This window comes from Myripristis murdjan, chromosome 16 (assembly GCF_902150065.1).
Source record: "Myripristis murdjan chromosome 16, fMyrMur1.1, whole genome shotgun sequence".
Lineage (NCBI taxonomy): Eukaryota > Metazoa > Chordata > Actinopteri > Holocentriformes > Holocentridae > Myripristis > Myripristis murdjan.
The window spans coordinates 31,651,581-31,675,520 of NC_043995.1; the positions used below are offsets into that span (position 1 = coordinate 31,651,581).

At 42.2% G+C, this 23,940-nt stretch overlaps 1 protein-coding gene across 2 annotated transcripts in view; it reads left to right on the top strand.

Annotated features, from left to right (window-relative positions):
• The window catches only part of bbs9 (Bardet-Biedl syndrome 9), a 174,145-nt gene that overhangs the window by 14,708 nt on the left and 135,497 nt on the right, over positions 1-23,940 (top strand). For both annotated transcript variants that reach the window (XM_030073159.1, XM_030073160.1), the window contains exons 6-12: positions 1,950-2,124; positions 9,930-10,014; positions 10,382-10,565; positions 16,729-16,858; positions 22,870-23,051; positions 23,643-23,719; positions 23,814-23,867. In XM_030073159.1, the coding sequence (XP_029929019.1) occupies positions 1,950-2,124; positions 9,930-10,014; positions 10,382-10,565; positions 16,729-16,858; positions 22,870-23,051; positions 23,643-23,719; positions 23,814-23,867 (887 nt within the window). The remainder of the gene's footprint in view (positions 1-1,949; positions 2,125-9,929; positions 10,015-10,381; positions 10,566-16,728; positions 16,859-22,869; positions 23,052-23,642; positions 23,720-23,813; positions 23,868-23,940) is intronic.

The window sequence follows — 23,940 nt, forward strand, 5'->3', positions numbered from 1 at the left end:
CCTTCTTTCAAAAGAGGTTTTAATCTCGGTGACACTGGTTAAATAAAGGCTAAAAACAGTGTAAACCTGCAGGATGCTTCAGTCTAGCCGTCTTGCTTTATTTACGGCACGGAGTGGAGAGCAGAGCGGGTCGACTCCGAGCTCCGACCCGCCGGCCGCATGAACAATGTAAAGGAACACCTCTCACAATGTGATTCTTTTGGCTTTGTGTCGGCTGTAAAGTGAAATCCTGAGTGTTCATAAAAAAGAAAAAAACAGAAGGAAAAAAGCTATGAACGTTTGCAAATGACGTTTTTTTCCTATCAAAAATACATAGCGCAGTACACAAAACACACACAATCACACACACATATGTGCATGTTAGTGTGTATTCACCCACCATTTGCCCCTGACTGATTGCTGCACAGCTGTATGTTATGTACTTACATCAGGCATTTACACACACACACACACACACACACACACACACACACACACACAGGGTGACCTTGTCCTTCAGTGTGTTAACGGCCACCCTGAATTCAGCTCATCACACAAACACACACACTGACATGTGTTTACACAGAATAGGTGCGTAGGAGTGTGCGGTTTCTCTGCCCATCCCCTTGCTGGGAGATGGTGTGTGTGTGTGAGTGAGTGAGAGTGTGTGTGTGTGTGCGTTGCGCTGTAGGTGGCTGTCTCCCTGACCTCTAGTTGATGGCAGTGTGAGTTTTAATAGCGCGTTGAGGCCTAATTATAGTTCTCTGGTCACACAGCCTCACTGGTTTATAGCTGTGTGTGTTTGTGTGTGTACATGTGAGTGTGTGTATGTGTCAACATTCAATCTCTATGGCCTTTATGAACACACGCGCCCACATGTACACACCCATACCCAGAACCAGGTGTGTGTGTGTGTGTATGTGTGTGTGTGTGTGTGTGTAGAGGTGTTAATGGAGATATCAGATTCAACCAAGGGGAAAAACACACTGCGCTCCACAACACAGCATCACCGCTGAAATGAAACACACACCACGCTCTGTGTGTTATTCAGTATTGTTGGCTCTGCAGTCTGAATATCTTCAATATGAAACACCAGAGCGAGAGCCACCGTCATTAAACACAAAATGTAATGTGAAAAAGTGTGAGCCATGCTGCTGGCCAGCTAACATATACTGTCCTTATATTTTAACATTTTGTCCAAGTTCAAATTACTGTGGCGCCAAAGTAATAAACCTCATAAACACTCTGCTGGAACGGACTGATGTCAAAGAAGGTGCAGGAATTAATGTAAAACTGAGACTGCACATGAAAATGAATAATTCTGTTCTGCAAGTGACAAAAACGTACTCACTCACTGAAAAAGGGACATGTGTTCCCTCATTTTCTTCTTTAACTTTGAAACCTGAGCAGATTCACTTGATTTCTTGGAAAAACATGGGGTAAAATAGAACATAAGGACCAGAACATAAGTTTAAAAAAATTACAAGAAAGTAACCACAAAATTAATGGTGAAAAATTACCCTAGAATTAGCTATAAATTTGTAAAACATTACAGGAAACTGTATTTGTAATTTATGTAATTCTATATTTAAATTTAAATTGCAAGAAAAAAATTAAACTTACCACATAAATTGTGAAAAATTATGAATAAATTACTACCCTCCTGTTCAATCTGTTCAGAGGTTTGAATAAAATTTTCTGGATTTCAAGTGGATAAAACAGTGAAATCATATCTTCATATGATGCGCTCTGTGTCATGTTTCTCACATTTGAAGACGGACACGCCTTGAATTAAAATGTTTAGTTAATTCTTCCTAACATAAACCTGTTAGCTGCTCAAGCTGGTCAGCACTGTGTTTTAATACACAGACTGTCCAGGCAGTGTCTTTATTCCCATGGAGCCTGAATGATGCTGTAAGAGGAGAGACAGCAGGCGTCAGCGGTCCGTCTCTCTCTCTGTCGCTCTGCAGGTCACCACTCGCTGTGTATCCAGTCCATGGACGGGATGCTCATGTTCTTCGAGCAGGACAGCTACTCTTTCGGCAGGTTCCTCCCCGGTTTCCTGCTGCCCGGCCCGCTGGTCTACTGTCCCAGAACCGACACCTTCCTCACCGTGTCCTCAGCACGGCAGCTGGAGAGCTACAAGTACGTCTGCACACACACACACACACACACACACACACACAGACACAGACACACACACACAAGCTGGGTTTCTGTTTTCAGGGGGAAATTGTACTGAATTAGAAAACATTTATGGGGACTGGTCATTTTGAAAAGCCCTCCTCAGTTTAGCATAAATGTTTTTATGCCAAAATAGTTTGTACACTCACCTGAAGCAGAAAATGTTTCTCTCAGTAAATAAATGGCTGGACCAGCTGGACGTGACTCTGTCTAGAAAAGATGCCTGCCGACAACTATATGCTTGATTTGGCAGAGGAGGAGGTAGGGTTGTGCGATATGGTAATAAATATCATGGGGTAAGAGAAAAATAGAAGATTTTCTCCATATGGTGAGGGTATCCTCACCTTTTTCAGTGTCTCTTCAGTCTGTTACCTTACAGCCAACAAATCTTTAATTTTAAATCCATTTCCTCATAGTTTTCTTGTTTAAATACACACACATGCACTCCTCCCATTTCCCGCGGCTGCACAATAGAGAGTTTTTAGAAGTCTGAAAGTAAGTGTGTGTGTGTGTGTGTCCATGCGCGCGTGCATCGTCTTTTCTCCCAGCTGTTTGTTATCTCAGCCCGCCTCCTCCCTCCTCCCTTGCTCCAGTATCAAGAGATTCCCCAGACTAGATATCACTGCGGAAACACTGACTTCACCATCTCCCCAGACACACACACACACACACACACACACACACACACACACTGACACTGTATATACTGTATTGTCTAATAAATTTCAGAGAGCAGACCCGGTTTGAAGTGACACAACTTTGCTAGTAATCCACTTTATATGGATTCAGTTACTATTCAGTCTGTATGCACTCAGCCGTGTCACGTTTGCATATGTAACGTCCAGGCCACTACCACTGCCGACCTTTGATGTTTCTCATGCGCGGTCTGGGAGAGAAAATAAAATAATGAATTCCCTACTTTCCCTAACAAATGGCAAGGCCGAGCAGACACCAAGGATCTTACCACTGATTATAACTTTGTTTTTATCAAAATAACCAGAGTGGCGTTTCCTTGACATCATGAGTCACTGGAGTATTGACTTGAATCAGGTCAAATGTGTGTAGGAACAATAAGCAGACAGTATGCATGTCTTAATGCTCTGTAGCAGCCATCCACACAACCAACATGTTGAACACTGAACCCTGCTCACGCTTGATTTTAACATCTGTCTCTGGTGATCTGATCACAAGTGACAGTTTAATGGAATAGGATGAGTGGGGAATACTGGGAAGACAGGGACATGGAACATAGAAGTGAGGAGGAAGTAAGGATGGGAAAGACTTGGAAGCACAGAGGAGTCAAAGTAAAAAAAAAACTCTGACAGATCTGAGGTCACTGGAGACACTGGTACCAAGTCTTCACATGGCCAGTGACCTCCGACCTGTCTAATGAAACGACTGTGTAACTCCTGTCTGCACGGTGGTGTTGCCATGCTCTAAAATCTCTCAAATAATCAAAAACAACTGCTATGCTGTTTTGTAAAGATTTTATTAGTAAATCTGCAGAGAAAGACTTGTTTTCTTACCAGAGAACTGCTTATATAGCTGCCTAATCAGAGTTTCCTGTCATCACCTTTACTCTGAATCCCTTCCTCCCCCTCTCCCCATTCATTCATTTCCAACAGTCTAGACTCTGCTATCTGTACCATCAGAGGGTTTCCAGCCTCAGGTCTGCTCTTTAGTTCTCATTGGAGGAGCTGATTTCATGTGGAGAATGATTCGCTCTGTCACTCCATGACCTCCCTTTTCATTACTCAGAGAAATCACGGGAGCATGGTAATGTCTGGGTGCCGCACTGTGACCTCTGACCTTTGACCTCCTTACTGTCATTTTGTTTTTAACATTGGTGATCTAGGAACTGAGGCAGAATGATAATGAGGCCAAATGTCCAAATCAGGGGTTTCCAAACTTTTTCGGCTTTGCACCAAAGAGAGAGATTTGTTGTCTCCCTGGGGCCAAATTCACAGAAATGCATAATGAGTTACTGCAACATGTTAACTAAATATAAACACAAAACAAACAAACAAACTAACAAACAAACAAAAAAAATCCACAAAGAATCACAAATTGATAAAAATGGAGACATATTTAATCCCTTATAAATTCATATTCAGATCAACATTTACTCTCTCATTAAATCTGCCTTGGGTATTGCATTTATCATTTCCACACACACACACACACACACAGTCCTAATGTAACACTAACTGTATCCATAAAGCTTTGCAGAGTAGACGGACTCTTTATTTGAACTTGGTTGGTTGTTTGCGTTGCATCGAGGTGGATTTTAACAGATGAGATCGGAGCCCCAGGAGCAGCCCGGCAGAGCAGATTTTTTTGTTTTCTCAGCATTTAGTTTGGCTCCGGCCCTCTGAGTTTAATGGTGATTAGTCAAAAATATGAGGAGAAACGTTAACTACGCAATCATGAACTGATTCTTCCACTGTCAAAACACGGTCTCTTGAAGGTCTCTTCTTTGCAGTGGAAAAACGTTTTTGTCTTCCCTGACTATTTTTTTTTAACTTCTTTTTAAAACTTGTTACGTATGAATGTTTTTTGTTTCTTTACTATGAGCTCAAACAGAACAGGTTTGCAATCACAAAATAGATTTTACAGCAAAACTATCCATGCCTGGCTCAGAGCTGCCACTGTACGATCACATTATGACTGTGGATGCTGCCAAGCTGTCACTCCGATCAGCAGAGACGTGTCTTACATCTGTTAGCGTAGGTCCCACCTACAAGATTCAGCTCAGCGGCAAACAAAAGGTTTTGATTCACATTTTCATCACAACGTTATTTCATTTGCAATGAAACATTTTTTTTTTTTTGATGGCAGAGTGGATAGTTTTGCTCTCAAATCTATTTTTTGATTGCAAGTCTATTCTGTTTGATTGCTCAGTAAAGAAACATCCCACGGTTACTCAGCTCCCCTCCTCACAAAACTCACCGCTGTTTCATCCTGCTTTGGTGAAACAAAGACATTGACACGTTGTACAAGTGTTATCATTTTTACTTTGCCAGTGAGCAGACCGGGTCCACGCTGAGATTATAAATTCAAATTACAAATGATGCATCAGATGGCTGGTTAGTGGTTCGCTGAGTGGTTTATTATATACAATATTTTTTTAGGTTAGAAGTTCATTGATTGGTATGTTATACATTATATCAGATAACTGGGTAAGGGGTTCACTGAGGGGTGTGTGTGTGTGTGTGTGTGTGTGTGTGTGTGTTATATATTATATATGAGATGACTGGTCAATCTGTTCTGCCTGGTTCAGTTTATTTAGCCTGCTGGACTCTCTCCTGCCCTGATGAATGAGAGCTTGATTTGGTGTGTGTGTGTGTGTGTGTGTGTGTGTCTCTGTGTGTGTGTGTCGGTGTGTGTGTCTGTGTCTGTTTAGTTCATGTTTATCCATGACACAGCGGGTATATGCATGTATGTTTGTATATTTTTCATGTCTGTGTGTAGAATGTGCATATAGCAGCATGTACTGTATGTGCATGTATGACATAAATAAGTGTGTGTGTGTGTGTGTGTGTGTCCATGAGCAGCTTTTCAGAGAGATCCTCTTTCATATAAATGAGCAGACTGTTTCCTCAAACTCAGTGTCCCACGCTCTATGCGATGACTGATACCTCCTAAAGACACACACACACACACACACACACACACACACACACTTCCTGTTGGTGGGGTAATGGACTTGGGAATATTGAAAGGGTTTGTGTGGTTGTCCAGTTAAAAGTGTCTGTGGTAAATGTGGTACACACACACATACACACACTCAGCTAGGTATGCGTTAGTGTTGGATTATTCTGTGCTTTTAATATGGTCTCTGTGTGTGTGTGTGTGTGTGTGTGTGTGTGTGTGTGTGTGCATGCATGAGAGAGCGAGCATGCCACCTTCACCACAAACACATTTAAATGGCCAAACGAAAAAGCTTATTCAGTGTTCCCAGGTGTCTCTCACTGCCAGCCGTGTGTGTGTGTGTTTGTGTGTGTGTGTGTGTGTGTGTGTGTGTGTGTGTGTGGTGTGATTCTTGCTCTCTTTTCTCATATGTTCGGTATGCAGGTGAATATTCAGTGGTTTTTCAATAATTTCTCTCTCTCTCTCTCTCTCTCTCTCTCTCTCTCTCTCACACACACACACACACACACACTGTTCTAATTCATTCATGCTGCCTCAAATCCATCATTAGCAAAACATGTAAGTGAAAGGTGAAAGAGGAATATCGAATCTGAGTGGAAGAATGCAGTTATTTAGTCGTGTTGTTTTAGTATTATTACTGGACTGAATTTAATCCATTCACTCATGCGAGTGTCTGCCTGTCCATACACTCACTGTTGTTTTAAAACTAAGCCCTGACATGTTCAATTTATTTTGGAGTCCATTTTCTTCACCAGGACATGGGCACAGTGTAATGAAAAGTCTTCTTTACTCGCGGTCATCCATAACGCGGCTTGTTAGCGTTGTCTGTTTCCCACTGAAACCAGTGGACACTGCGAGCTATGGGTTCAGCAGAACACACACCTTTTTGATAATTCAAAAATCAGATTTCAGAGCTGTTTTCAACACAGTTTGGAGGAATGAGCTTCACTGGTTGGCCAATGTGATGATGTCATGTTAATCATATACAGAGAAAGCCCCAGTGTGAAGTGACTGAAGTGTGTGACCAGTCGAACATTTTGCTGATCTGTGATGCTCTTTGTTTCTCTGGAACATGAGTCAGCTTCTCAGTTCCCTCCTGTGATTTACATTCTTTCAGCATTGGGGAAAATTTGATTCGCTGCTTGAAAAAAAAAATGAAAATCTTCCATTCCACCCCACCAAAACTAAAGAAACAACAAAAAAAAAACCTCCACCAAAGAATAGGACCTTTTATTTATTAGTTTTTATTAACCATCTGCCAGGCCCGTGTCTAGACGGCTCTCACTGAGCGTCTGGCAGTGTTGAATAAACTCTTCCATTTAGTGTATCAAAGATGAGTCATGCAAACACACACTCAGGACCTCGTGCTAATTTCATAAGCTATGCCCGTGGTTTTCAAACTCTCATGCTCTTGACCCCCAAGTTGACCTTAAAGAAGTGATTTAGGGAGCCTTGTATCAAGAGCTTGTGAGTAGTGATTATAAATATACCTTTTTGTAATTTTTAAGAACATGTTTATTTGATTTTAATTTTTCTAGTTTTATCCATTCATGCTTTTATTAATTTATTTTGCTCATTTTCTGGTAACTTTTTTTCAAAATTGTTTACTAATGTTCCCAGTAATTTTTATTTGCTAATTTGCCTCTTTTTTCTCCATGTTTTTGAACAAATTGAAGTGAAATTGCTCATGTTTCAATGGTTTCAAAGGTCAAGGTCACTGAGCCGTGCTAGCTGTGGCCTGTGGATGAGAAAAGTCCAACCTTCTGAAAATCGTAGCAAGATACCAGAGATTAACCAACTGTGACTGCTTTACAAATATAATCAGTGAAAAGGGATGTATAGTTTTTCTTAACTTGGTTGTGAGTGACTGGAAATAATTGGGGGTGCAAAGCCCACCGTAGGAACCCGCCACACACGGCCCTGCCATCCACACTGAGCTGCTGTTTGTTTGTTTGGCTGCAAACCATCACCTGAAACACATCCCTGACAGACCGCTTGTGTGTTAAATGGGAAAAAGCTGAGAATAATTATGAGCAAATGGAGTGTGCAGAAAGCTTCAGTCCGATTTTTTTTTTTCAGGTGTGAGTGTGTGAACACTTCCAAGTTATTGCTTTGAGCTGCACCATAAACTAAAATAAAATGTTAGAGAAATCAGCGTCCACAATTTGGACTGTCGAATCATATTTTCCTGGTTTGAAGATGGCTGACACGATTTGTTAACGACCTCCCAGCTGTGCGTTTGACTCAGCAGCGCCGGCCCGGACGGCCCGACCCCAGCCGGATAACCGTTACACACCTAATAGAAATCCTGGACTCAGACTCACGCTCACTTACCCAGACATACACCGGCTTTCCAGGCACACATGATTTAACCTCCGTCCACCCATGATCTGGCAGCCATATTGGATTATGGCGATTAAGATTTAAGGTAGAATTCAGCGCTGCCAAGCTTGATTAACTGCGAGGGTCTGGTCCAAGAATGTAGGGCCGAGTGAGAAACCTGTGAGTGGATAAATCAGTGGTTATTTAGTGTTTGGCCTGCGGCTGCGAGCCGGGCTGGGCTGGAGTTTGGAGCTCTCCATCATCCGTCCAGGTGTTACAGGGAGAGGAGTTCAGATTCCCGCCAGGCTGCTGCGACTGCCAGCCTCTTACTGGAAAACTCCTGATGCTGAAGAGCCAAAATCAACTGACCGCGGATCAGTGTGACCACTTCATCCTCAGCTGCGTGCCAGCAGCTGGCTGATGAAAAGCCGATAGACAGCAGATCAGAGATCGCCGGGTCAGCTGCATCTTGATTGAGCTGAGATTCTCTGAAGGAGGAGGGGGAGATAAGACGCTGGCTGTGGAGCTCGTCACACGTCTTCCTGTGCTCATCTGTTTGTGTTCTGATTTCTGTGCGCCCTTAAAAAAACTGAATTGCCCACAGGAAACCATTCAGTGGGAACTGTTACCCGCACAGTTACAGTGCCTTTGAGCAAGGCTTGAGCCCTGTCAGTGGCTCTGAAGCTGCACTACAAGACAAAACAGCAGGAGTTGTTTTTTTTATTCCCAAATGTCAATTGAAATGATTACTGTGGATTAAATTAAAAGTTTAAATTTCATGTCAACATAAATTAAAGCCTTTAAATTAAATACTTTACAACCTATCTCTGTACCAAAAATGCTTTTACCAGAGCAGGAGATAAACTTTGTGATTTAGTCTCAGTTTCATTGCTCAGTCTTTGGCTTTGTAGTGCAGTGCACCTGAGAGAGCGCTGGTGATGCTCTGAATAATGCTGTTAAACACATTTCAAATACCCTTACATACTTAAAGATGTACTTTTACAGTTCTTAAATCAGTGGTTTTCAAAGCTGTCAGGGGTCCTTATGTTTTCTCAGGGGGTTCTCATCAAAATTAGGTCAAATTTAATTTCAGTATAATTTAAATGTTTCTGTCACAAGCATTTAAACGCAAGAAATCTGTCACTGATTTAGCATTACTGATCTGACCTTTAAATCTAGTAATTATAAATATAGTTTTGTGTCATTTTGTAAATACTTTTTGATCATTTTCAGGTAATTTTTTTTCAAATTTTCTGGTATTTGTTTTGTTACGATTATTTATTTATTCATTTTATTTTTTCCTAATGTTCCAGTATTTTTTTTCTTCCAAATTTGCTCATGGTCTTTTTACCGTGTTGTTGAAAGAAATCAAGTGAATTTGCTCAGGTACCAGAGGGTTAATTCACTAGGCATTGCTCTGACACAAAAAGCGGAGTGATTATTTTTTACATTAAGCTTTCATCTCACAACTTTTAATTTATTTAAGTATGACACCTAGACAATTTCATAATTAACACAAACCAAATTATAGGTTCAGTCCTGAGGGTAAGTCAGTTATGTATCAGTTTAAATAGGGATCTGGGCTTTATGAAGGTCAGGGGCTTCAGAGGATGACAAAGGTGGAAAACTCGGTCTTATATCTTTCTACGCTTCTTGAATCTTGCAAGGCCAGTTCGGCAAACAGCACAAACCCTATAAACCGGTGGCCGACAAACAACCCTGCGACACACTGCCAGCAGTTTGAGTGTGTTTGTTTAATACATAACGCTGTGTGTGTGTCTCTCTGACTCCAGGTATGAGACTCTGGCTGTGGCTACAGAGGCAGAGAGCCGACAGGACGCCGACCTGCCTGTCAAGACCGGGGGCAAGAGGCTGACGGTGAGTGTGCTGTATTTACACGATAAAATATTGACGGTGGGTGTAGATTACTGTTCAGCTATGAGACTCTGACACACACGGAGCACGCAGAAATCTTGAGGACAGTCCAGGTTTTGGTGGCCCTCAGAAATGTGAAATGTACAAATGCCAAGGTACGCCGGCGGCACATCTGCGTTTTGGAACGTGAACGCATTTAAGCACACAGGAGGAACAAGGCAGGTTTACAGAGAGGAAACACAAAACATGCAGACGGTGGTTCTCCTAAAATGCCTCCATGTGTATTTCTTCCCTTCCACTGCAACAAAATGGGAATACCCAACAAGCAGTGTGAGTGAACTGTGTGTGTGTGTGTGTGTGTGTCCTGCAGCCTGACTGGACTCTGGTCCTGGGAGAACAGGCCCTGGATCTCTCTGTTCCCACCTTCTCCCACTCCTCCTCCTCCATCTTCGTCCTGGGCGAGAGGAACCTCTACTCGGTGCGGGACAACGGCCAGATCCGCTTCATGAAGAAACTGGAGTTCAACCCCAGCTGCTTCCTGCCCTACGCCTCAGGTAAACCGCACATAAACTTAAAGGAGCAGTTCACCGCATAATGCAAAATCATGAGCCACTCACATCTTGTTTATTGGAAACTCTGTTTAAGTTGGTACAGACACAAGTTACACAGTCAGCTGCTTCAGATGCATCACTCCTGTCCTCAAATACCCTCAGCCCTGCAAAACAAACACACACACACACACACACACACACACACAAAAGAAGAGAAATTAGAGCCTGGCCAATATTCCAGCCAGCTCATATTGGCTCATCACAGGTATATCAGTATCAGTGTACATGCTCACCTAAAGCCAAAACAACACATATTGTTATTATTATAATATTTCAGTAAAAAGCCCTTAGATAATTTGAAAAACAGTGTTATTAAAACATTTGTCCAGCAGACTGCAAAATACAAAAAGAAAAAAACACACTGAAGCCCTGAGAACAAAGTGGCGAGATAGAGAATAGAGAATCCTTGATAGAACAGACAGAACACTTTTCTTCTTCTTCTTCTTCTTCTTCTTCTTCTTCTTCTTCTTCTTCTTCTTTGTCTCCTTCATCTTCTTCTTATCATAATTTGACTATTTTTTAATGTTTCTAATTTATCTACAGTGTGTGTGGGTCTGTGGAGGATAAACTTGTTTTATATGGATGTAGATTGCAGTGTCATTTCAGCCTGTAGGTCAAAAGCACAGTTTGTACCTGACAGACTATATGGGTGTATTTCCTGCATGCACACACACACACACACACACACACATGCACACACACAACATCATTATTCAATAATTAGTGATCGGCGATGCAATTGTATCAAATTACAGCTTGATTGTGGTAATTTACAACAGGAGACATGAGAACATACACAGACACGTGTGCACAGACAGGCAGACACACACACACACACACACACACAGATGTGATTTTATTAGCTTTAGGCCTACACAGTGTGGATAAGAGCCACCTGCTGCTGTATTGTCATCTGGACGGCGTACACTCTGAGAAAACAGGATACTTCAGGGTTCACTGGTTACAGACGTGGTTCAGTTACAGTTTATTTTTATATTCTATACTTTGTTTTGGGTGAAAGTCAGAGTTGGGTCAGCGCTGATGCTTAACTTCATCTCACCAATGTAAACACTCAGCTTAGTATCAACAGACTATCAATTCACTTTTAACAGCTTTGTATCAGTCTGGGTTAGGTTGATACTAAGTCAATCCAAAGTTATGTTTTAACACTGGGCAGCCCAAATAAAGGGTTGCCATTGGTTATGTACAGAACCATAATGACTCTGAGATCCCACTGACATGTTATAATTGAATAGTCAAAATAAATCAGCATAGGGAGAATGAATGGTATAGTATTAAAGTAGTAAGATACTGGAGGTAGTGCTGTATCATGATCACTGGTTGCAGACTGTAATGCATCAGTACATACACACCACAGTATACCATGACCTATAGCACAAATATACTGTGCTCTTGCCTCATTACAGCAAGGTTCTGTGCTATAGAGAACCTTTAATGGTCCTCATAGCATCAAAAATGCTGCTGCTCTAGAGCAGGGCGAAAGAACCATTTTGAGGTGCTCCTGTGGAGCCTCATTTTCAGAGTGTGGGACTTTGTCTGCAGCCAGGAGAGGCTGATGGATGTGAAAGAAAGAGAAAAGAGACTGAAGGAAGGATGGAGGGCAAGAGTGATGCAGGGATCACAGAAAGGCCAAGTGCTGTCAATCAGCATCTGTTTTCAATTTGAACACTGAAATATCTCGGCTTACAAAACATTCAAACTAGCACTTCCACTTGGAAGTACTATAGCAGTATATGGCACTGGTGCTTGGCAACATGACTGAAAATGTTATCAGATTTTAAATTTCTGTATGAGGAAATATCGGTTATCATGTTATACTGTGTGTAAAATCCCTGTTTCTGTCTGGGTTACAGGGTTAGATGTGACATGTTTAACTGCAGTATGTTACTGTGTTGAGAAGATATTTTAACTTGTTGACAAGAGTTTGTTCAGTGCCTGTGCTCGTGGACAGCGGTGCCTACAGCTAACTGAGATTAAGACAAGCTCTGCAATGAAATAATGGATGTGATTTTTAATGCAATCAGTTGTCACATGGGCAGAAACATTGGGAATGAGGCTGGAGTAGTTTGTCCTGATGAGAGTAAGGATGAGAGTTGGACTGGTCAGGCAAACTACAAGCAAAATGATTCCAGCAGCACTTAGAAATATGAAGAATCTGCTTATTATTTTGGCAGATAGCCTTGAGATATCCTTCATGAAGATGAGAGGAAACCTGTTCTTGCTGTTTTCAAATGTTACCAAGCCGGGTGCATTTGGAAATCAAGGGACATTTCAAGGAAAATCAAGGAAAATGCAATCACGATAATCACTGATATTGTTAGATCACCCAGTAGTAAGCAGAGCAGGGAGTCCATCAGCTAAAATCAAATGTTCTAATAAATCCCACGTGGAAAGAACACAATTTTTCAGTGTTTAGAAATGTCACATGAATGTGTTGTTCACACATGATGTGCACATCAGGATGGTCAGGACTGCTTCTTCTTCCGCTGTTTGATTGGTTGGACTGGAACCTGCGTGTTGCATCAGAAGTAGAACAGACACATCTATCAGTGCAGGGTCAAAGTAAGAACCATCGTCAGGTGTTATGACAGATGTTCGTGATGTGAACAGATGTACTGTTTAAAGTGGAAAAGACTGAATTTACTGCTTGATGAGCTGATGTGATGCGTGCTGTTTGAGCACAATGTGAAGTTCACTTTACTGATTAATAAAGTGACCCAAATCCAGATTGGAGTACACAATTCAGCTGCAGTAGCTTTGCTACGCAGCAGAACCATTTAGTGGTTCTGCACAGAAACCTTAGTGTTCAGAGTGTGGTGCTCAGGAGAGAGCCAGCACTGCTGTGGGGTTTCCTAACTCTCTCTTTCTGGCCTGCAACCTCACAGCTGCTGCTGCTGGACCACTGCCTGTCTGTCTATCTGCCTGTCTGTCTATCTGCCTGTCTGCCTGCCTGCCTGCCTGCATGTCTGTCTGTCTGTCGGTCTGTCTGTCTGTCTGTCTGTCTCAGATAAAGCTACATTATAGAATATTACATGCATTTATTTACAGTTAAATGACCCCTTTCAGTGTCATCACTGTGGATCTTCTTCCATCAGAGAGTTTAGAGGGACAAAATAATCAAGCAATCCAACGAGAGCTTCGTTTTCATCCTGAAAACACACAGTTTTTGTTGACGGATCACTTGTGACCCTCTAGTGGTCAGAAATTTCTTGATGCAGCTTTAATTTGTATGACTGTTCATCAGGGACTGTGTGAAAGAAGCAGCACACAAAATGGACATTTCTCAAATCCAGTAAGCAGTTACTACATTCAGACCATGTTGAAAGCATTCATAAGCATCAATAATCACTAATCAGTAATTATTTAAAATAGTATAAAATTGAGAATATGAAAGTATAAAAGTATAGAAGTTATTCAGCAGCCAGTAAGAGCATATCAGATGTTGTCTAATATGTTTCACTCTCCCTCTCTGTCTGTCTGTTTCCCTCTCAGTTCATTTCAGTTCACTTTACTGGCACAAAAATAAAGAACAGTGCTGTCAAAACACTGAGATAAAAGATGGACGTTTATCTGTTAAATTTCTTCCTTTTTTTCAGCTGTTTTTGTCTCCCGTTCCTTCAAGGAATGATCGCAGGTCTGCTTAACCTCAACACTGGAAATAACACACACACACACACACACACACACACATGCACACACAGTTAGCTATCATTGGCACAGAAAGCAGCACCACATGTGTGTCTGATACTTCTGGTCAACATGACAATTTTGAGGAGTGTTCAGAGGAGGGACTGAGAAATTGGGAGAGGAAAGGAAAGGAAAGGAGAGGAAAGGAAAGGAAAGGAAAGGAAAGGAAAGGAGGTGAGAGGACGTGGGAGTAGGGAGGTGACTGGAGAGGAAAATTGAGGATGGGGATGATGGAAAGGAGGCGTGAGAAAAGAAATGAGACAGCCAAGTGATGCCAATGATTTAGTTTTATTTGTAGTCCTATAATTAAACTGCACCTTAGTTTTAGTCACATTTCAGTCTTTTGAATTTTGTTAGTTTTTGTTGACAAAAACTATGTGTTAGGCTAACTCTTAATGACTTATTTCACATTTTTTCAGGTAAATTCCTCATTACTTTTTGTGACCTTTTGTTATACTGCGCTGAGTATCAAGATTAAAGTTGTTGTTTTTTCCTCCTAATGATCGGATCTTTTCTCAACTGAGGACAGGAATTGCTATTTGCTATTTCATCCTAGTTTTTTTCCAGCAAAGGTTTATTTTCGTCTGTTTCATCCTGGAAAAAGTGTTGTTTACGAATAGTTTTTGTCATAGTTTTTGTCGAGAAAATTAACACTGAAAGGAGAGGAGCAAAGGAGAGAACAGCAGGTGACAGGAGAGGAAAATAGGACAGAGGATAGATGAGGGAAAGAAAGTAGAGAAGAGGAAGGGAGTGGAGGAGGTAAGAGGAGAGGAATGGAGGAGTAATAGAGGGGGAGTGGAGAAGAAGAAGAGGAGGTGAGTATGAAGGCAGAATGTCGATGTGACGTTATAATTAGGTTGTAATTATAATGCTGACGCTGCAGAGTGAGACAGAAGGTGTGTGTCAACTTTGATGTGGCACAACACACACTCTCTGTCATTTTGCCCCTGCTGACCACCACTGCTCTATTATCGCTGTGTATTCAGCTATGTTTGAGTGTGTGTGTGTGTGTGTATGTGAGGTGTGTGTTTTGCGTGTGGCCATCGCCTCAGATCTCCCTTGGTGGTAGCCGTGCTATTGGTGGGATTGGCTGGACACGTGTGTGTGTGTGAGATGAAAACCATAAGAAGTTATTTATATTTGGTGTGTTCAGCTGTGATGAGTCACAGGAGAAAGAGTGTGTGTGTGTGTGTGTGTGTGTGTGTGTGCGCGCGCGCGTTGGTTGTGCACAAAGCCTATTTTTGCTTTAACAACTCCAAACAAGAAGCCAACCTTGTATTAAAAAAAAAAAGTCGTCAAATGGCAAAATTCTATATTCAGCCGAAAGATATATAATTTTTTAAATGTTCCACTAATCTTAGTCATATTTATTCTTTATTTAGACAGTGGGAGGGCGGACGCAGGAGGTAAAGCAGGAGATCTGGTCTCAGGATTTTGGGGGAAATCATACAGTGTGGTTACAGAGGCGAGGGATTTAACCATTAGTCTGTGATAGATGGGATTTGTAAGAGGAAGCCATGCTCTGTGGTTGGTCTGGCCACTTTTCTGCCTGGTTTCATCTTTCCTCCACAAAGGAAAAAAAAGTGGCAAAAATTGGATTTCCCTCTGGTCCTGGAATTCCTGGAATATCATGGAGTTGTGAAACCATAGGCAAGGAAAGTCAGAGAATTGAAAAAAACCACAGGGGAGGTCAATAAATATCATGAAATTTTTACAAATGTGTAAACCAACAAATGAAAACCAGGCTGGAAAAATGACATGAACAAACCAGGAAGGAAGAAGAGTTTGAGGTATTTTAAGCACTGTAAATCCAAATTCATTAAAAAGTCTAGGTCTTTTATCTTAGGGCAACACTGAGAAATCTGGCAGGCAAATCAGATTTAACTGAGGATAGAAATTAAAACTCTGTGAAATAACAGCAGTAGAACATACTAAGGCAAAGTGGAGATGCTTTTTAGCCTCTCACCACTGAAGAAACCCCACATGTCCCCACTCTACTTGTTGTATTTTCTTATTTTTAAATTAAAAACAAAATTATTTTAACAATTTTAGCCTCTCTTTCTGTCCTTATCCCTTCTCTCTGTGTATGTCTCATACTAGTGTGACAGTAATACTGTCAGGCAGCTGTGACCTCTGACCCTTGACTCCCTTACTGTTGATTGCTTGTGATTATGGCAATTTAGGAATTTAAGCTTATTCTACTGGTACACTCCTTGTAAGGTACCCTAGATAAGAACATCTGCTGAATATCTGAAATGATCATTTAATTTAGAAAGCCGCACAGTAATTTGTCACACACTTGATTTTCTGGTCATTTTCCAGGAAAGGAGAAATGAGTGTGAGCATTGACCGTGGTCCTTTGTCTAAGCCTTAAATTTTCCGTTCTTGTCTCCTGTAGTGACGGACGGCACGACCAACCTGCTGATGGGGAACCACAACAACATGCTGCTGGTTTACCAGGATGTGACTCTGAAGTGGGCGGCACAGCTGTCCTATGTACCTGTCGCTATGCGCACCGCCAGCTTTCCGTGAGTACAGCCCTTACTGAAACTACCCTTACTGAATCTGTCCTCACTGATCCCTCAATCTGAGTCTGACCTCACTGTTCCCTCAGTCTGAGTCTGTCCTCACTGATCCCTCAGTCTGAGTCTGTCCTCACTGATCCTTCAGTCTGAGTCTGACCTCACTGTTCCCTCAGTCTGAGTCTGTCCTCACTGATCCCTCAGTCTGAGTCTGATCTCACTGATCCCTAAGTCTGAGTCTGTCCTCACTGTTCCCTCAGTCTGACTCTGACCTCACTGTTCCCTCAGTCTGAGTCTGTCCTCACTGTTCCCTCAGTCTGACTCTGACCTCACTGTTCCCTCAGTCTGAGTCTGTCCTCACTGTTCCCTCAGTCTGAGTCTGTCCTCACTGTTCCCTCAGTCTGACTCTGACCTCACTGTTCCCTCAGTCTGAGTCTGTCCTCACTGTTCCCTCAGTCTGAGTCTGTCCTCACTGTTCCCTCAGTCTTAATAGAGAAACTGAACCCAACCCCTTCATAAAGGATTCATGACCCCTGACAGTATTTCCACAAATGAAAAATATGTAATGTAGCTGAAAGACAACATGGATGTATCTCCCATATGCCTGAACATACTTCACATGCACACACACACACACACACACACACACACACACACACACACACACACACACACACACACACACACACACACACACTGCGGCCTTATTCAGTAATTAGTGGTGGAGTTGTACCAAGCTCAACCTTGAACAGTTTCTGAAACCGTAGGGACCCAGGAGCGTTCCTTGAGGCACTCCATCATAAAGGTTTCACACATGTAGACCAACCTGTAGAATGTTGAGGCTCCTCCAATAACTTGATAACAGGTCCTAATGAAGCCCTTTGTCTAAAGATTGTTGATCTGCTACATCAGAGTGCAAGCAGAAATTGCGGCCACAACATGCAAACATCCAAACTGATGACCCTCTTGCTCTCCGGCTTGCAGGGTCTAGTTCCGCAGAGCCACACCTATGAAATTTCAATGTCTCGTGAAGGCCAGAAGCATATTACATGACCAAATGTTGCAGGACATCTCACATTTTCCAAAATACAGAGCGATCAAATCCCACCTTTTATCAAAATTATGCCACAATTCAAGACAAAGCAACCACCTCAGTTTGCACATTACAAGACCGCGCAGGTGAGCCTGACTTCAAACAGAGCTGACGACGCAGGATCGGATTCGGTAGCTCGGCAAATGTGAACGTTCCTGCAGCATTTCGTCATGTATGTGCTTCTGTACTGAGCCAACTATGTAACCTGAAACAGCTTGGCCAAAACGTTATGAGCCAGATATTTACTGTCATTGTGGGCAGAATTTTAACATGTGTAGGGAAGGCATTTCTATCCAGCTGCCAAAGACGCGATTTTGATAACAAATGTAAATATAATGTGGATAAATCACATCTGTATACAATCTGGGATCAGATTGGATGAAATGCTAGATGTACAGTAAGTGAGGTCATTGATACGTTTTCTGGGTGTGCGTGTGTGTGTGTGTGTGTGTTCCTCCATAGACGTGATAAAGTAACAGATATCAAGGCAGGGATGTACAGACATAAGAGTTTTACATGGAGCTCCACTGTGTAAAGTTTATCTGTCAGCATCCATCAAATGACGTACACACACACACACACACACACACACACACACACACACACACACACAGGGAGAAAGCCTATAGAGACACATTTATCAAACACTGCTCCCACCCCTCTCTTTTTTCTCTCTCTCTCTCACACACAACACAAACATAGACTCACACACACACACACACAAACACAAAGCAGGTGTTATTGTTGTGTTTATCAGCTTGTGAAATCCAGCGTGGGATTCTCGACAGGAAATGAGCCGACAATGTCTTCCAGCTGGCCAATCACAGTGAAGCAGGGAGGGGCCGGCCGCAGCCAATCCGCTGTCTTATTCCAAACGACCACAATCAAACCGCAATTTGATACAATTACAACGCAAAACACAAACACGGCTGAAAAATGATGCAGTTTCTGACTCGATCTGTGTGTGTGTGTGTGTGTGTGTGTGTGTGTGCGTGTGTGTGTATGTTTTAGATGATGCAGATAGTGTGTGTCTGGGTAGCTGTTTGGTTTAGTTTGAGGGTGTGTTGTTTTAAGGCACTTGATAGTCATCGTCTTGTTCAGCTTATTGGCGACATGTAGTGTGGGAGAGGAACACACACACGTATGCACACACACGTGCGCGCACACACACACACAGCTTCCCATGGCTGTCCTTAATTTACAGCAGTGCTACACTAGTCTTTGCTTTGTTTAGGCTACATTCGATACCATTACTTCACTCTTCATTAGGGTAAAACTGAATCATACATCTTAGTTAAAGGGGCGTTAATCGACATCTGTCAGCGATCAGTAGGCATTACAGCAACACACCAGTGCAACTTTAAGGACCATGCCAGTGATTCTGCTTGTGTAGCGTGATACATACAAAATGTATTTACCTCACGTCTCTGTTAATCTTTCCCCAAAGCAAGCAATGGGATTTTAGAACTACAATATAATTTTTCCTCCCATTTATCCACCTATTGGTTTTCATTCATTTCACTACAATATGAAAATGAAATTTCAGAGACTTCAAACTTTCCTCATGCCAGTATTTATTACGTGATGGACTTTATTCCATCACGTAATAAAGTCCTCCACATTAGTTGTTTAAGCGGCCTTATTTAAGCAGGTAAGCTTTGCTGTGTTTAAAAATCTCTTTCTCAGCAGTGTCCAGGCTAAGAAGGAGGCAATGAAAAACATACCCCAATAAAAGTAAAAGTCCTTTATTTAAAATGTTACGAAAAGGACAAGTTTGCTGTTTTGTAACATAGGCTAAATGTAGCGCGGTAGAAAGTACAAGATTTCCCTCTGAAAAGTAGAAATTCTCACTAAAGTGCCAGCACCTGAAGACTGGACTGAAACTTCTGTTTGAAAATTTACCAGATATCCAAAATCTCTTCTCTCTCTCAAACTTAAGCTTAGCTAGAGTTGAGCTCCGAGCTGGTTTGACATCGTCATGGCTGTGAATGAGAGCTATGCGAGGACGGCATGATGCAGTGTTTCACTATGATTCAACAGGCTCTGATTGGCTGTGAGCGTTGTTGGCCTGAAAACAACATGATGTGTTGAGTTGAGATCATAGGCGACCTGTCAAAATCAGACCGAGCTAATTACTGCAGAAGTCCAACAGCAACATGCACTGTGCCAAATACTGGAACCACACCGTGTTGTATGTGATCTGGTATGTAAAGACCTTTGAGACGTGTGTGATAAGGGGATACATAAATAACGCTGATTTCACTTGAAACCTCGTTCAGTGCGAAACAATTCTATAACTCTGTTGTTGTTGTTGTTTTTTGTTTGTTCTTTACCTAGCAACATCCTCTTTGGTTATGGCATCAAGCCTAAAGTAGCAGCCTTAATCCACTCAGAGAATGTTTACTATCACTTCACAAGTGACACTTTCTGAAAATGAAATGTACATACGATTATCAAGTGCTCACAGGCGACAGGTTTTTCTCAAATTAATGCATTTACTACACTTACGGCTGCAAAACATCTGCTGCATATTGTCAAACTCAAACTTTGTGGACAATATGACTGAGATGGTTGTTTTTAAGAGTGCCAGCCAGGGGGAGGCCCACTTCAGTGGCAGGAGGCCAACGGTTAGCAGCCAGGACCCAGCACTCAGTAACAATGAGAGGAAGGGAGCACCGCTATTGTCCTACATAACAGCTGGAGGGGGAGTGAAATATCACCTTTTTCAAAATGGATGAATTGTCCCTTCAAGATTAACCATTAGAGAAGAACAGGGTCTGTATTTTGCTCATTTGAGTGACACAGTCCTCTGTACAGCCTGTTAGTGGATCAGCTGTTTAACCAGTGGCGACACTTTTTTTTTTATGTGTATCCCTTTAGCAGATCAGATCCTCAGGCGTCTATTTGACAAACAAAAGTGTGGCAGTAAAGGGAAACGATGAGCAGGTTGATGAGCTCTCTTGTGATCGTCGTCTCCCTGCAGTGTCTCAGTCTGTGATGTTTGAGGCGTCACTAAACTGTAGAGTGGGAGTTCAGTCCAGTGCTGTTGTGTGTTACGTATCGAACTGTGTTTGTATTGTTCTGCTAATATTAACTGTTTTTTTTTTTTTTGTTTTGTTTTACTGGTACGTTACAATAAACGAGCTCGGCTCCTCCTGTTTCCTCTCGTTATCTGTTCGACTGTGCATCATATTAATGATCACACACACACACATTTGTGGTGGGAACACATTTTCTATAACGAGGAACTGTGTGTGTGTGTGTGTGTGTGTGTGTGTGCATGTGTTTGTATGCACGTGTGAGAGCGAGAGCAGTCATTTTTATGAATGTGATTGTGTGTGTGTGTGTGTGTGTGTGTGTGTGTGTTTTCACAGCAGTTAAAGTTGATGTTTTATTCCCCCTCAGACTCCCTCCTGTGCAGGTGTGGAGCCGACCGCTGCTCTCGACCTGAACCCCCTGTGTGTGTGTGTGTGTGTGTGTGTGTGTGTGTGTGTGTGTGTGTGTGTGTGTGTGTGTGTGCGCGCGCCTTACCAGCCCACTGGCCTGGAACTGGAACCACAGCACATCTGCAACCAGTTATCACACACACACACACACACACACACACACACACACCTACATACAGTATACATGTACACAGTGTTGCATCCCTCTGCACTTCCTTGCTCTGTCCTTGTTCCATATCACAAACCTGAGCCTCGGGGTTAAAACACTTTGCATCGTCTGAATCCTTCAGCGCACAACAAGCTGCTCAAAACTGACAGTGTCGCTCACTGCAGGTCAGATCAGTACAAACATCACAGACAGAAAGCATCGATGCAGACGAAAACATAACAGACGTCCTTGCACTGCAGCGTGTCATTGAGAATTTTTTTTTGTGCTAACTAGAAATTGTGTCTGTTACCTTTTCCAGTTTTTGTAATTTCAGCAGCAGCACATGCCACATCACCATTTACTTTTCTTAACATAATGTAACCAGAAAGTAGATATCAACGTGGCCTGCAGCTCCCAACAAACAGGTCCCCCACTTGCAGAGGTAACAGTTTTATTGTCCGAAAATGCTGACGCGTCTTGACAACAGGCTTCAGAGCAGCTGTAAGTAGAGATTGCTGACTAGAGTGCAAACTTCCGCCAAAGGTACGCAGCTGCCCAGATATGTGAGTTCCACATGTTCAATATTCACCGAGAAGTAAGCGCACCCCCCCTTCAGGCTAATCAGTGTGAAAAGTGACTCCATTCTTCCTTAACCCAAGACCAAGCTTTCCACAAAGTTTCATGCAAATCCGTTCAGACCTTTTAGAGACATCCTGCTAACAAGCAAAGAGACAAACAGTGGAGCCAAATCATAACAGCAGGACAGACGTAACTAGTTACTCTTTAATGTAGGTACACAATAAAATACTAATGACAGCAACCTGACATGTTTTTATTCCTATTTAGTTCACATTAATTCAGAAACTATATAGTGCAACTTTTATAGAACCAGCTATTTGTATGGCATGATCATACACAAAGCCAGTGTTACCAAAACATATTGTGGAGGGCAGTCATAACACACTAAAAAGTACGATCAACATAAATAACAACATAATCCCAGTACTTTTATTTTATTTTTTTAATTATTATTATCGTTATTATTATTATTATTATTATTATTTTTATTTTTATTATTTTTATTTTTATTTTTATTTTTATTTTTATTTTTATTTTTATTTTTATTTTTTATTTTTATTTTTTACTTGCACAGTGCTGGAGTTGTTGCAATTACATTTCACTGCTGCTGTACCTGTACATTCGTGCATGTGACGAATAAATCTTGAATCTTGAATCTTGAATCTTTGTGAAGTAACTGCTGCACATTTAGCTAGAAGATATACTGCACATTATATGTAGAATGGGTTTTCCTCTCCTCTCTCCTCCTCAGGGAGCTGAAGGGAGTCGTGGTCACTCTGAGTTCAGACGGTCACCTCCAGTGCTCCTACATGGGAACGGACCCCTCCTTCTTCTCCACGCCTAAAGTGGACGCCAGGGAGGCCGACTACGAGCAGGTGGACGCTGAGATGAAGAGGCTGCAGAAGTTCATCAGAGAGGCCACCAGGACTCAGGGTGGGGGCTTCACATAGAGACGCAGTCAAATCTGAATAGAAACCAGACTCGGACATCAGAACTGATTGTAAAGAAGGAGTTGCAGGAGTTCGGCTGCCAGGCCACCAGGGTTTAAGATAATAACATGATTGAAATTAATAGAACAACACAGACATTTAGAACCATTCGGGACCAGAAAAAAAAAGCCTCCACAACTTACCTCCAATACTAAGCAAGACGTCGAGGCTGCTGACTGATTTTGTTGCAGAATCGGGATTTCCTTGTCTTTAAAGTTTATTTATACACAGAAGAAGAGGCGTGTGTCAGTGTGGAGAAAGTAGACAAGTGAAGGATGATGGATATCTGGTTTGGTAAAGTTTTACGTTTGGTATCCCAGACATCCAAAAAAACAAATTTCCACTTTGTCAGACTAACTTCTTGAAAGGAGCAGCAGCCAAATCCACCTCAGCCTTTTCATGACAGCCACATTTGCTGATGGTTTGAGTTCTGGGTTTGATGTTTCTGACAAAGCGGCGCACGAATGCAGTCCTGCTTTGTAGCAAATAGTTCCCAGTGATTGAAGTATTGGTGTGTTTTTCTGTTTTCCCACAGACATCCTGCCTAAAGCTGACGCTGAAGATGAGCTGACGGTCACAGCTACTGTGTCGTCCAGCGTGGACCGCCCATCGGTACACACACACACACACACACACACACAATCAGCGTTTAAACATGTTCAGACACACATACTGGCTCTTCATTCCGTTTGGTCCGTCCCTGCAGAAAGCTGTGATCCAGGACATCGACGGTCTGCCCGTCCCCTCCGTCACCGTCCAGGTAAGCTGTGGTCACACACTGATGACATCACACCCTTCAAGACCAAGATGGCATTGGAGGATGATGGAAATTG